This window comes from Rhipicephalus microplus, chromosome 2, assembly GCF_043290135.1.
Source record: "Rhipicephalus microplus isolate Deutch F79 chromosome 2, USDA_Rmic, whole genome shotgun sequence".
In the NCBI taxonomy this organism is placed as follows: domain Eukaryota; kingdom Metazoa; phylum Arthropoda; class Arachnida; order Ixodida; family Ixodidae; genus Rhipicephalus; species Rhipicephalus microplus.
Genome location: NC_134701.1, coordinates 229,383,441 through 229,397,386, shown reverse-complemented (window position 1 = coordinate 229,397,386; position 13,946 = coordinate 229,383,441). Strand labels below are relative to the sequence as shown.

At 44.7% G+C, this 13,946-nt stretch overlaps 1 protein-coding gene across 4 annotated transcripts in view; it reads right to left on the bottom strand.

The window, feature by feature from the left end:
* Positions 1 to 1,141: 1,141 nt before the first annotated feature.
* Positions 1,142 to 13,946, bottom strand: part of LOC119170320 (uncharacterized) — a 46,570-nt gene continuing 33,765 nt past the window's right edge. For all 4 annotated transcript variants that reach the window (XM_037421459.2, XM_075876939.1, XM_075876942.1 and 1 more), the window contains one exon: positions 1,142 to 7,587. In XM_037421459.2, the coding sequence (XP_037277356.2) occupies positions 7,124 to 7,587 (464 nt within the window). In that variant the 3' untranslated portion in view covers positions 1,142 to 7,123. The remainder of the gene's footprint in view (positions 7,588 to 13,946) is intronic.

Here is a 13,946-nt window from a genome sequence, read left to right as displayed (position 1 = left end):
GCTGAAATGGAACGATTTACAGCAGCTGAAACTGCGAAAGAAGACGAAAGCTCCGCTCCCTCCTGCACCACATGACGTCACACGTGCAATGAGTCATTGCACGTGTAACGTCATTATGACAAAATATAGGTTGCCGGCGGTCAGAGGAGTTTACAGCTCGCGATTTCTGGCGTCTGCGTTGCACTGAAGTGTTCTCGAGCGGCCCACCTTTATTATTTTCCAACGCGCAGTAGCCCTTCACTTCTATTTTGTACTGAGAACAACAAATTGTTGAGTGGCCGTGTCATGGCGCCTTCTAACTTTTCCGTGTCCTGTATTATGGTTGAGTGAGAAAAAAAACGGCTAACACCCACATTCCCCGGACAGACGGACGGACAGACAGACACAGACAGACACAGACAGACACAGACAGAGACAGACAGACACAGACAGACAGGCAACTTTAATAGAGCCGAAGGAATTACTGCAGGACCATCTAATGAGGGGCCGTTGTAACCGCTGGCCGCGCCCACGTAGAGGACAGAACGCCGCGACGCATCACTCATTCCTGGGCCTTCTGGACTGCCTGGATTTGCCTGCTATGGAGGCAGAAATGTCGAGGCCCGTGTGCTCAGATTTAGGTGCACGTTAAAGAACCCCAGGTGGTCAAAATTTCCGGAGCCCTCCACTACGGCGTCTCTCATAATCATATGGTAGTTTTGGGACGTTAAACCCCACAAATCAATCAATCAATGGATTTGCCTGCTGAGCTCCGTACTTCTTATGGCCTCCTCCCATTCGGCGTCGCTTGAGAGAACTTTGTTAGGCAGCGCGGGAGATCGCCAGAGCATGTGAGCCATAGAGCAGAAGGTTTCATTGCAGTCAGGGCAGCTAAGGGTCTACGTCCGCGTATATTCACTTTTTCTGTTCACTGTTGTGTTGTGATGAGCTTCCTAATTTCACACTTTACACATCCGCCTGGTGGTTCAATCGTAGCTGCGGCGGTCACATCGTGACGAAGGCGACATGTCAGAGGCCCGTCTAATGCTCGATGTCAGCGAGCGTTAGGGAACCTCAGGTGGTCGAAATTATTCGGAGCCCTCCACACCGGCGTCTCTCGTAAGTCACTTTGAACGTTGAAGCTCACAGGCAAAGACGGTGCTGTAGTCAATAAATACACTTTATTGATATCACAAAGGAATGATAGAGCACAATAAGCGCTCTTTAAATTAATACAAGCTTTGGCATGGAGAACGAAATACACAACCACAAGTGCACGGATTCAAACAAAACAGACACAAAGAGCAATGCCCTTCAATACAAATCGATAACTCTTCACAATATTTACAAGACACTCGATCGGCTCCAATGGACACGATAAGCACATGGTTCTTGGGCTCACACCACCAGTCAGCCCATATGAGCACACTTGGGCCACGCTGCAGCCTTATTGGAAAGAGGAGTCGGTGACCTGTTAAGCTAACATTTAGAATTATAGGTTCAAACTAAAAGCAACAGAATGGGTAAAAAAAAACGCGCTGCAGTAATTTGCGTAGCTCAAAAATCACTACAACAGCAGTATTTTTTTGCAGTTAAGATTATAACAACATTATGCCCGATCGAAGTATTCGAAAAGGCGACACTAACTGTTTAAAAATCATTGATGTCGCCAGTCTTCCACCATCCCCTGAACGTTAACGGCGTTATTTGAGAAATTAATCAGGCACGAGAAAGCAGTTAGATTGCGACTGCCCGGCTCGTTAATTAAGAACATATTTTGTTACGCATTGTGTAGAGCTCGCATCGTCTGGTTCTTTTTGTTGTCTTTCAAGTTTTTTTTTTTTTTTTGAACCGAGTCCCTATGTTCAGCGTACTAATAGATTCGGTGGCCAAACTGTACTAACTTTGGCGTGGTAAGTTATGCAAACAGCATCAGAAACAATCATGCAGACCCAAGTAGTTTTCGTCAGTCTCGAGAGAAATAGCAGATTTTGTGGAACTTTAAAGACACACAGTGGACAGCTTACTAAACAGCCACAATACCAGATAGGATAGCATCATTAATGCTGGAATGCAGAACTCGCCGCGATACCCTAGACAATGTACGTGGCAAGTTGTCACGCGAATTGTCCCATTTAGTGTTGCATTGTGACAGCCCAAATAAAGCAATAAAGCCGGATAGAGACGCTGGCAAGTTGAGGATATTGGATCCTCGACGCAGACGTGCACATCGCAGACACACAACTCCTGAAACTATGGTAACCATGTAGGAAGAAAAAAGAGAGAGAAACAGAAAAGAAAGTAATAAGAAAGAGCGCACGGATCTGTTCAGTGTAATAAAGAATGCAACGACAACAATTTCATCATATCAATTCTTATTCACAAACGGCAATTAAAAGTAAAGCCAGTGCAAAACCTGTACGGGGTGCAACAAACGATTGAGATTTACGAAATGTGATTTGCATATGTACCTTCCAGAAAGCTATTGCATCCGTCCGCCTATCCATTAATATGCTAGTGCGCATTATATTTCGGGCAGCACAGTCAAGTAACGTCAATGATACACTATCAAGCCTATTTTCATCAGTTCTATTGGAGGAACAAGAAGCACATAAATTAGTACATCTAGGGGAGGGGGGAGATAAGTTGGTACCAACTTGAACTAGCAAACGCACGCTATAGACAACACAGAACCACACAAGTCTGCAGTGTGTTCTCTAGCACTGTATATTTATCAAAGCACAATGCTTTGTCAAAGCACAATAACATCAAAGGATGAGTGCGAGTGCTCTGCACTCAAAAGCTATCCCACAAAGCTATGGTGAAGTGCTGACAAGTTAATAGGCATTAATGTAAACATGGTTCATGGACAATGAAATGTGCACTTAGGTCATAGTATATTTAATCTACAGAGGAAGACACGAAAAGAGCGGCAAAGCAGTCAGGAACGCAAGAAAGTTATACGCTGAACGTTTTCAACCAGCGTCATGAACAGCTATTCACCATTTGAGGCGAAACAAAGGACGTGGCGGGAAAATCGAAACGCTGAGTCCTGCATGTTCAGCAACATGCGATCACGGCCAATGGAAAACCAGTTCACTGCCCCAACTTCTATTTTTGTATTAACACTTGCTATGTTTTGTGCCGTTTACAAGAAAACCTTCCTTTGGGGACAAAAAAATGCGACTTCCGTCCGCTAGGACTCTCCGTAGGCGTCTGCTTGCTGCAAAATTATAGCTCCACGCACAAAACTTCACATCGCTCAGTAGCTCAATGAATGTGATTTTGGATTGCAATATGTTGTACACATAAATGGGCAAACAAATATAACAATGAATGGAAGAATATGCATAATAGAATGTACAAAATCAGTCAAAGTGCTGCACTCTCAACAGAACCAAGTGCTCCGGTCTTAGGTACGTGTCATCATGGGTGGGTAATTTCAGATTGGCACACTTGGTGCAATTTTCATTTTACGATCAAATGTCAAAAAAAGTTATCAGGGGGAGTTGTAAGATTTTATATCAACATCAAATAAATCAATCCACATGTTAGGGCGACAAGACTGACCATGTTTTCAAGCATTTTGTGACAGGCACTCGCCATGTGGCACTCGCCGACAGTTCAACACCTTAAGTATAACTAGATCACCAACAACGAAGAAATTCTCATCATACATCGTAAACAAACACCCTTAGCAACTTGTTCAGTACATTCTTCCCTTATCACTGTGCTGCTAAAAATGCTTCTGATGGTAAGCAGGTTAAGAAAAGGAGACCACACTTCTGTCATGCCTTTATTCAAGCACTAAATACCGCTAGAGGTTTCAGTGTCAAATGAACGATAGGAGAGCTATGGTGCAAAAAAAAAATAGCGCACATAATGGGGATCCTAATGAAATACGATGCACGCACAATACGCCACAAGTGTCTACCTGGCAAGCAATTACATGCGTCAATGAATGCTCACATAGCTTTTTTTAAAGGTAGACTGTTGCATGACAAAGCACTGGCTTGTGCTTTTCATGCCGAGATCAGCTGTTCTGATCTCGGCATGAAATAGTATGCTGATCAGCATACTATTGTGCGAGTTGCGATGTGGGGTAATGGAGGATACAATATTTTACCCAGAGAGGGGCAGTGGGGTGAGCTAAAGTTAAGTGGAAGTGAAGGGGGAGTGCGTAAACATCAAGGGCAGCGGGCCAGACACCCTTCTAGTGCCTCTCGCAATGCAGGGAGTCTTCTGCATCACAGCAGCGTACACTGTGTCATAGCTACAATTTTGGCAAAGCCACTTTCCAATTACAGCATCATTGAAGGACATCTACTAAACAATCTAATAGTATTCTATTGACAATGCCTGGATACCAGATGCATGCTTAGTAGGAATCATCGCGACCAACAAGTTTAATGAAAAGGCCAATACTTATTTAAAACCTAGCTGTGATATTCTTTCTTTGTAACTTTTGTCTCGGACATCTGGGTTTGCATTTCTTTGAAATTATGAAAGCATCCTCAGAAACATTGGTCCAATACATGAGACACATTCTGTGCAATGGTTTCATTTTACATCACCTTACGATGGCAATGTTCTTGCTTGCATTTTTACGCCTACTACAAAAAAAACTATGCTGTCCACCATCCATTTTACAAGTCCAGTTTTCTATTATTCTCACTCAAGCTTGAATTTCCATTCCCTCTTGTGCTATTGAATGAACATAGGGTTGTATGCATGATCTATACATGAAACACCATGAAAGCAACTTTTGAAGCATGGAGTATTGAAATTTTCATACACCTGAGAGAGATTGCTTCCTCACTGCAGGAAGCTGATGCATATAAAAATTCAAATGTGGTATGCACCAGGTTCAATGCTTATTTACATGATATGTATCATCAATTCAAATGTAGCCTATTTCTGCCAGCAAGGTAAGGCAGTAACATATTACATATATTTGTTTGTGTTATCATGCTTCTTTTTGATAAGCTTATGGTCCCAGGAAACAGACCTGAAAGTTGAGCGATAAGTATGTTTCCTTATACTAACTTACTTTTTGTTCAGACAGCATTCTTGGAATACATTACACTTCGGAGCATGTATTTAGATGCGATGAGCCTATCCACCCTTAAAGATGTTCCTTACCCTTTGAGAAATAGTTTGCTTAGCTTTCAAAAATGTCTTAGAGACAACCAGAGCAAATACAGCATTGATAGACTGGCTTAATAACATCATAAAAACTAATGTACAAATGGGTAAACGAATTCATGGTCAGAAGAAGTTTTCAAACTTTTTGTTCTAACATCGTACATATATATTTGCTCTGCAGGAAGCCAATACCGGCAGTTTTTGAGGTTGGGGTTGTAACACACAAGAGAGAACGTAAGAGAAGAATCAATTTTAAAAACATGCAAACGCTCAAGTCCCACCCTATAGAAACATTGAGCACCTTCTATATTTCTCTCAGCAGGCCCATTATTAAAGCCGAGACGTTGCCCAGGAGTCGCAAGGATCACTAGTGTGCCTTCACTCAACGCTCTTAGATACTTTGCTGCATTCCTTCAACAGTGTTACGAGACCGAAGTCTTACCGAGTTCACTAGATGAACTTTCAGACTCGGCGACAGCATGCAGAGATGTAGTGCTAACAAGCATGACTTGCTCAAATGCCAAGACTGCATAAAATAATACTTTCTATCAAGCAAACCCATAAATGTCCCACTTTAGAATCTGCTTTTTTAATTTATTGCTGTTTAACTGTGCTGTAAATACTTGGGTGTAAAATAGAATGCGTCATATATTGAAAACCGAATTTATTTACCGAATTTCAATGACGTTTTTGTATGGTCCCTTGAAGCTTGTCTTAACACTACTGTACTAGGTTACTGAATATTAGCATACTATCACAAGCACCTTATATTATGGGGAAATGAAGATCGAAATGGGGTGCATTATTTTTTAATGTGCTCCCACATATGTAAGCACATGTGAGAAAAAGCCACGGCAATGTGAAAATATGACAGCACTGAAATTGTAATCAACCTTCTGTCATTATTTCTTCATGTGCACCTGCATCGGTGGTGCTAGGAAACAAGACTAGTCAGTGTCAAAAGTCGTTGGACCTCTCGAACCACCAGAACATTGTAGCGTACAGAATGCGAGTGTTATCATCACATGAACACCACATTCACAAAAACACATTAAATTTGCACACACATAAACAAACAAGGCTTTTTCAAAGGAGGAGCCCGAAAATAAGTACAGCAGGAGGAAGATGAACACATTGTTTTAGGTGTGGACTGTTCAAAGACAGTGCCTGGCAGCAAACTAGGACAATTTCTTTATGATTATACGTACAACACAAGACCTGCTCCTGTTTTTGCTGCGTTCCTGTACTGTGACTATACATACAACCATGAAACGTCAGCAATGCCAACATTTTTCTCTGTTGAGCTATTGCTAAGTCGTAAATAAAATGTCATAGAGAAGAAAAAGTGCACAAGTTACAATGTCTGTCATACTTCTCATGAAGCAATTACATTATCAGCCCTGTATTGTGAGCAATGCAGGGTAGTCTAATAGGGCAGCTTTACATTCAAAGAAGTTAATATGGCCTGTGCAGCTCCTTACAAATGTGCATTCTCTAAAGGTGGATACATAAAGCTGTGCTGCGAATCTTGTGTTCAGTTAGTCCAACAAACAATCCAAAGATCTTCGACACCTATTATTTTATGTACATCTGCATCCTGCATATCGCAGCAAAATGGTGCGTTGCATGCCAAGTGGCTTTGACTCGCAAGAAAGAAGCATAGCCATTTTACACACAGCCTACACATTCTGTTGCATTAACTTCAGGGTCCTTCCTAAAATGATTCAGGTACCAAATGCCAATGACAGGTTATCGTCACGTGGCACTAACAATGTCACTTTTTGCTTTTTATCACTTCAGTGGTGTGTTAATCGGGCTGCATGCACAAGGCGCACTTTGTATGCTTGTTCCCTTTGCATCAATGCAAACTGATGGAGTCGAACGCAACCACAGCAGGTGGCGGTGTTGTGTTTAAAACGCATGAACACTTGCAAGAAAAAGTGAGGAAGCATAAGTTTGCAGAGACAGGCTTCCCTGCGCGGGGCTGATGGAAGGCACGCTAGGAGTCCGTCAGACCCGAGCTGACCACCCTCTTGAGCACCTCCATGAAGAGCGTCCGCTCCTGCCTCTCTGAGCGGAGCCGCAGCTCGCGTTCCTGGCGCTCAATCTCGAAGCGTGCTTTCTCGAGGGCCAACCGGTCCTCCTGGAGCTTCAGCTTGGCGCGCTCCAGTTCGAGCTCCTCGCGGCGCAGCTTGAGCTCCTTCTCGCGCACGCGCATCTCCTTGGCCTGACGCGTCACCAGGTACGAGACCACCTGGTTCGGGAAGTCGGCGCTCTTCGCGGCGTCGCCCAAGGCGGAGGACACGGCAAACTCCTCGAGGCCTCCGTCGTCGTCCGCCAGGCCGCCGTTGCCGGCGAAGGGCGACGGGCCGCCGGCGAGCCGCGGTCGTTTGCCCGGAGGCGCTGACGTGGAAGAGGTCTGCTCCTTCGTCGACGTGCCGTTCATTTCGCGCTCGTCGCTGTCTGCGTTCAAAAAGGACAAAAATGAGAAAGCAGCCAGCACGATACTTTCTCGCAATAATTGCGGGAGCACACTCGGCAATAATGACTAAACCAAAGCAATGAGTACGGCGATTTCACAAGTGTAGCATTGATTGGTAGTACAAGTATTCTGCTTAGGCAGACCTTTGGCAAATGAAAAGCAAAAAAAAGAATGGCCCCGTGTCTGCATGTTACACTGCAAATGTCGTCAAAAGACGATGGTCTTGCGTCTGGAGAGTGTGAACAAACCGTTAATTTGATGTTCTGCGCAAGAAAATCGGTGAATGGTAGAGCGTGCAGCGGAGGCGAACGAGCACACCTGAGCGCCATCTGGCAGTTACCTTCAAAAACGAAGCGCGAGCGCTCTGCACGCCTGTCTTGGAAGTGATAGATGTAGAACGCAAGGCGACGGGTAAGTGCCACCACAGTGTCGTCTTAGCAAAGCGTTGGAAACATTTGCCCTTTTGTGCAAGCGTTGCCTGGTCAGCGCAACGTGATAAATGCTGCGGTCCTTATGATTACTCATGTATGCCTTTTCTAGTAAGAAACACACATACAGAATATTGACGTGTTGTCATGGTGCCTCAGATATGCGCAATCATTGCTTTTTAATCGACAATTGCACATATATGAACGCTGAATCTTGAGAAAGGGGTCAGCCATATTGAGTATCGTTTGGCTACTTTGGTGCCACTTAGGGCACCGTTAAGTGCGGACAAACAGGCAGACAGAAAGATCAAAATTTTTGCGTCGAAGGTCCCCAAGAAAGACCATCTTCTTTAAAAAAAACAGTGCCCGTATAGGAAGGCAGATGGCTGAGACAGACCTGCGTAGCGCAGCTTTTTATAAGTCGTATAAGCAGTAAGCATCAGCTCTTGTCACATTTGTAATCCTCCCATGAAAACCTTGCTTCTCATATTAATAATTACAGTTGTTGAAAGCTTCAGAAAGAATAAAAAAGTAATAAGCAGCTATAAGCGGGGTTTATGTGGGGCGAAAACAACATCATCCGGCACCCGAGATGGCAGCAAAAGCGTAGCGAAGAATTACAATCTAGTGATGGTCCAGTTGGTACAAGTCTTGATATAGACCAAATATTTTATATGCACTAAGTACTTCATATAATGTATTTTTCTTTAAACTCCAGTTGGAAGCCAGCACAAGTCTGTGTCGTTTATGTGTCTTCTATTGTCTTCGTTTCTTAGGAGTGCAAATAAGTATATATATAAATGCGTAGTCAAGGTCCTGTTTGTGGGTAAGGTCCAACAACCCGATTTGGGAGTCTGCGTTTTGAAGGCGCCTACTGGGTCCTACGTGGCTTCGAAATGATAAAAATGAAGTAAATTGTCAACTGTGAGCGCCATAGACATAGCCTACGAAGCTTCAGAAGATGTCGTCAAGCCAATGTCGCGAAAATACCAAAAATGCATTTCGAAATCTTCGACGTCACGCGCAGAGATTTCGGCGCGAAATGTAAAAATGAAACATTAGCCTTGATTTTTCCTGCTGATAATGAACTTATGATAGTGAAACATATGACATTGTAGTTTTCAGAGTACATTTTGCTAATTAAAACCAAGTTATTGTTTCTCTTTGGTGTGTCTTTAACTCGAATGCTTCGCAGCGTGACCTGAGCCAGTTTGACTGATCTTGGCGCTGTTGCCAAAGTAATAAGTACGTTTGCTTGGATAGTATGTTGGCAAGCATGGTTAACATCTCCGGCAACAAAGCCCAAAGCTACGCCGCACTGGTGTCAATCAAACCTCCTCAGGACACGCTACGGAGCGTTCGTGTCAAGCTTGCTGACGACTGCACATATGAGGTAGGACTACAGACCTGCTACGAGAGGAGGAGTCAAATTGATGCGATGGAGAAGCAAGCGTGAAAAAAAAAAAGCAAGCGTTCGCGTCTCAAGGCACACTGCGTAAGAAACGACGCTCCAGTGGCGCGTGTAAAAATGAGGATGTGGCCCCATAATGCTACACGAAGCGAAGGGTAAACAAAAAGTAAAAAAACCCACATCTATTAAATTAACGTCAAACAGCTGTAAATGTCCTACACATAGATGTGGTGATGACAGTATTGCACTTCCCCTGAGGCACCATCCAGTTTGCAAAGATAAATCATTATTCAGTGTTAAAAAAAAAGTAAAACAATATGGCTGATCCCCCTATCTAGGAATCGTGAAACGTGTCTTCACAGAGGAAGTTGAGCGTTTCGACTGAATCGTTTCATCAACAGCAACAAATTACAAAGTCAACTGAAGAACGGCAAGCGAATCGTAGCGCATACCTCAAGCAGAAATCACGCGCGAAATCAGCATACACAGGACGAGCGTGGTTTTACAACTGTTACCGCTCGACACCCGTGCCACACGGGCATAGAAAATGACATTTGGTGGCGAAGGCCTTCAGTTCCCGAATGACATTTGTTTCGCCGGCGCTGCTACACGTCCAAAGCGAATGACATTTGACTTGATGATGTCGATCGCAGCACCTTCCAAGTGAGCATTGCGGGAATAGCAATAAAAAAATAAACAAGCGTTTACACGCTTCATACACATCATATAATCATTAAAAGTAGAAATAAGCATATTACGCCGTCCTAAGTTGTAGTTTCTTGCTTTGTTTTACAACGTTGCAGCCGACCGTAGCAACCTAAGCCAACACTAGTCAGATCCACAGCGTAATTAGAAAATGGCGCCTGTCGCATCGCACCTGTCGCATCTCCCAGAAGATGATGTTCGCAGAATTCATTTTTTCACGGCGGCACTTGTGTGTTTCCGTGCAAAGCATCGTGCTCAAGAGTGAATAATTCTGGAGCAGAGACGAGTTATTGTGCGCCAGCTTCAGGACATTGAACTTCAATTAATTTCAAACCATTTCAACCTGATCTTCGTATAACGTTCAAAGCACTTTTTTTAAAGTTTAGCGCAAATAAAAGACGCGAAGTTTTATTTTTAGCTGAATATGATTTTATTTATTTTGAGCTAAATCGCACTTCGCGAGCTCTGTCGCCGAGAGTAGGCATTTCTCAGTCAACTGAGTTCTGGCAAAGGCATTTGGTCGCGAATGGCATTCGGACTAATGCCATTTCGTTCGCCCGTGTGGCACCGCGCGAATGGCAATAGATCTGAAGGCATTCGGGGGTAAATGCCATTTTCTCTGCCCGTGTGGCACGGGAATTACCCCCTTATTCATAAACACTCCTCGACTCGACTTCCACCCTTCACTTGACAGAGTTGAGCAATGCGCCACCGCTCAGTTGAAAATGACGCTGCGCTACTCAAGAGTTGCAGCAGATTATCGCTGATATGCAGTAACTCGCCGGGCCTAGAGGAGGCGCTCCCATCGGCTTTCTCAAGTGAAGGTGAAGCGTTGAGTGAAGGTACGTTCTAGAATACGGGGGTAAAAGCACGCTCTTCAAGCAGAAAGAAAGACGCACGAAAGGCGCGCACAAGTATACGCAGGACAAGCATGAACAGCTGTCACAATTCTTACTTCGTCGTGTTTCACTAGCGCGCTCCTTTCGTAAACGCGGCCGTGGCAGCGGGTGAAGTGACCTTCGTCGTCTCCCGAATTACGAATGTGATAAGCGCGCGCGCACAGGAGAGACCACGCTCCGTGGAGGCGGTGCTCCGTAGCGCGCCCTACGCGAGCCTTCGCGCCATCTGGCTGCCGATAACGAAAGCACCCAAAGTGTCGGAGCTCTGAAGACTGCCAAACGGTGTATGGTGTATATAAATGACATGCCGCTAGCACACTTGGCAACGTCCGCTTCATGGCGTAGTGATTAGCGCCGCACGTCAGAATTTTTCCTTGTGGTTCTTAGCAATGTGCTAGCATATATTTTTACAACGTCATATCCGTTTTTTTTTAACACGTTCGTGTTAAAAAAAAACATTACTTCGTACATCTAATAAAACGCCTTTCAGAGCCCAAAATCGCTCGCGTATCCCGATAGTCAGCGTGCAACGGATGTGGTTATCTATTAACATTCTAAACAAACTACGCCACACAAGTACAGTGACGTAAGTACTGTTGAAACACGACACTTGGAACAGAAAGCGGACGTAGTCTTTTGCAAGGTACACGACCGGGGCTAACTGATGCAGATCCCTGACATGTTAGAGCACGCACTTGCACAACGGAGCAAAGCTCGTCGCTTTTTTTTTTTTTTTTACCTACAGAGCCAATGCTGTACTCGAAGGTGCTTCGCAAAGCAAACCCTTATACAGGTTTCACGTGACGTGCTGCGGGGAATCGCGATAGAAAAACGTAACATCGGGTGGCAGAAGCCAAAATCGAATTGCGCGTCACACCATGTCACACTGCGCAACGTGTGGACGGTTCAGAGCTTCTCACAACGCAAAGTCCTCGGGCGTAATTGTTAAGAAATGGAAATAGTGATCCACCCCATTGCAGCACCAAACTCCGGGGTGGAAGCGGGTTTGAGTCTTTCGGAGCAGCTTTGGGAGAATGGATAATGAGGTTTTGGAGCAGATTTAGAAAGGGAGTTTTGGAGCAGCTCTGGAGCAGCAAAAGGTGCGCTTTGGAGCATAGAAATCGGGTTTTGGAGCATATTTCTCGGGCCACAAATCACTGCTATTTTTCTTTTGCTTTCTGGTAAACACAAAAAAATTCTGACCAAGCAACCAGACTTACACGAAATTGATATATACTAAACCTTACCACATCAAAGTTGGAAGTGGAAGCAGATCAACTAAAAAAAAAACATAAGCGGCGCCCTGGGCAGCGACTAGACCTCAGATTAATGGAAAAAAATTAATTTTAAAATGTTGCAATATTCTAAATGTGATTAAGATATCGCATCTAACAAGAACAGCAACTCAAGACTAGAGATAAGCTACTATAGTAAAAGCTATCTTCATAATAAACAAATAGGGCTCTATAAAAATAAATGTAAAAAACTCGCGTTCCGGTCATCGAAGTGCCAAAGCGGACATGAGAACTGCGAGCAAATTCAGACGCGCTCGCCGTGCCATAGATAGGTAATTAGGTGATTATTTTTTTTTTTACGTACGTATGATAGGAATTATATGGACACTCCACGGGTTTTCACCGTAGCCGCCATGCTACGCGTAAACTACAAGTTGGTACCGCTTCCCGCGTATCATACGGTGTCCACTCGCGCGTAAAATTTTGGAAGCTGGGGTGCATGATCAGCGCTGCTCAAGCAGAGATTGAACGAGACGGCCGATTTCAGTCGCTCAGAGGGCGCACGCGTCCGCATCCCGCCGCGGATGAGAAATGGCGTCGAATGCTCGAGCAGAGAGGAAACACGCCACCCGTCTTGACCGAGTATGAAAGGACGCGGGTGGGAAGTTGTTAGCAGCACCTAAGAACTTCGACCCTAATCAAGCGCGTAGTTGCGATCGCTGGCGCGCGCGATATCGGCAGGCATCAGCGCACGGCTCGCAGACCACTCTACGCGGTCCGCGCTCTCAACGGGAAGAGTTGGTGCGATAAGAGCTTTCTCCCTGGAGCGGACGTACGTATTCACTCACATAAGCGTTTTGTAGTTGTGAGTGTCGCAATGTCGGATCCAAAAGAATTAGATGTCTGCTTGCCTTCGTGTTGTCACGGGGTCGACAAAAGCAGCAGCCGGTTTTCCATGAGAGAACTCTTAATTTGCGATAACCCATACCCGGAAAATTAAACGTCACTCTACAAGTAATACACGCTGTAGACTGATCGCATGGATTGATTGATATGTGGTGTTTAACGTCCCAAAACCACCATATGATTATGAGAGACGCCGTAGTGGAGGGCTCCGGAAATTTCGACCACCTGGGGTTCTTTAACGTGCACCCCAATCTGAGCACACGGGCGTACAACTTTTCCGCCTCCATCGGAAATGCAGCCGCCGCAGCCGGGATTCGATCCCGCGATCTGCGGGTCAGCAGCCGAGTACCTTGGCGACTAGATCACTACGGTGGGGCAACACTGCCATCTTTATAGTATGCCTAACAGCTTTGGTGTAAAAACATACATAGAGTACCATAAAAAGGTATGCACACAAATGTCACCTTAAAGGGCCATTCACCAGGCTCTCAAAATACATAAAAAAGGGCTCAATATTTTTTTCCTGATATTTCAGTGTGCTTCTTGACGCACTACTGTGACGTAGAGAGTAGTTCCTGGGATGTCTACAGCATAAATGCGCTCGATTCATTGATGTACGCGAAATGTCACATGTGAATTGTCTCGTGCACAGCTTTGCCACGCAGCCGCCCATTTTTTTTTTTTCTCGCATGGACATCGTGCACAATCAACCGATCAAACTTCATTTTTTTTGTGTTTACATCTGCCCAAGCAGCG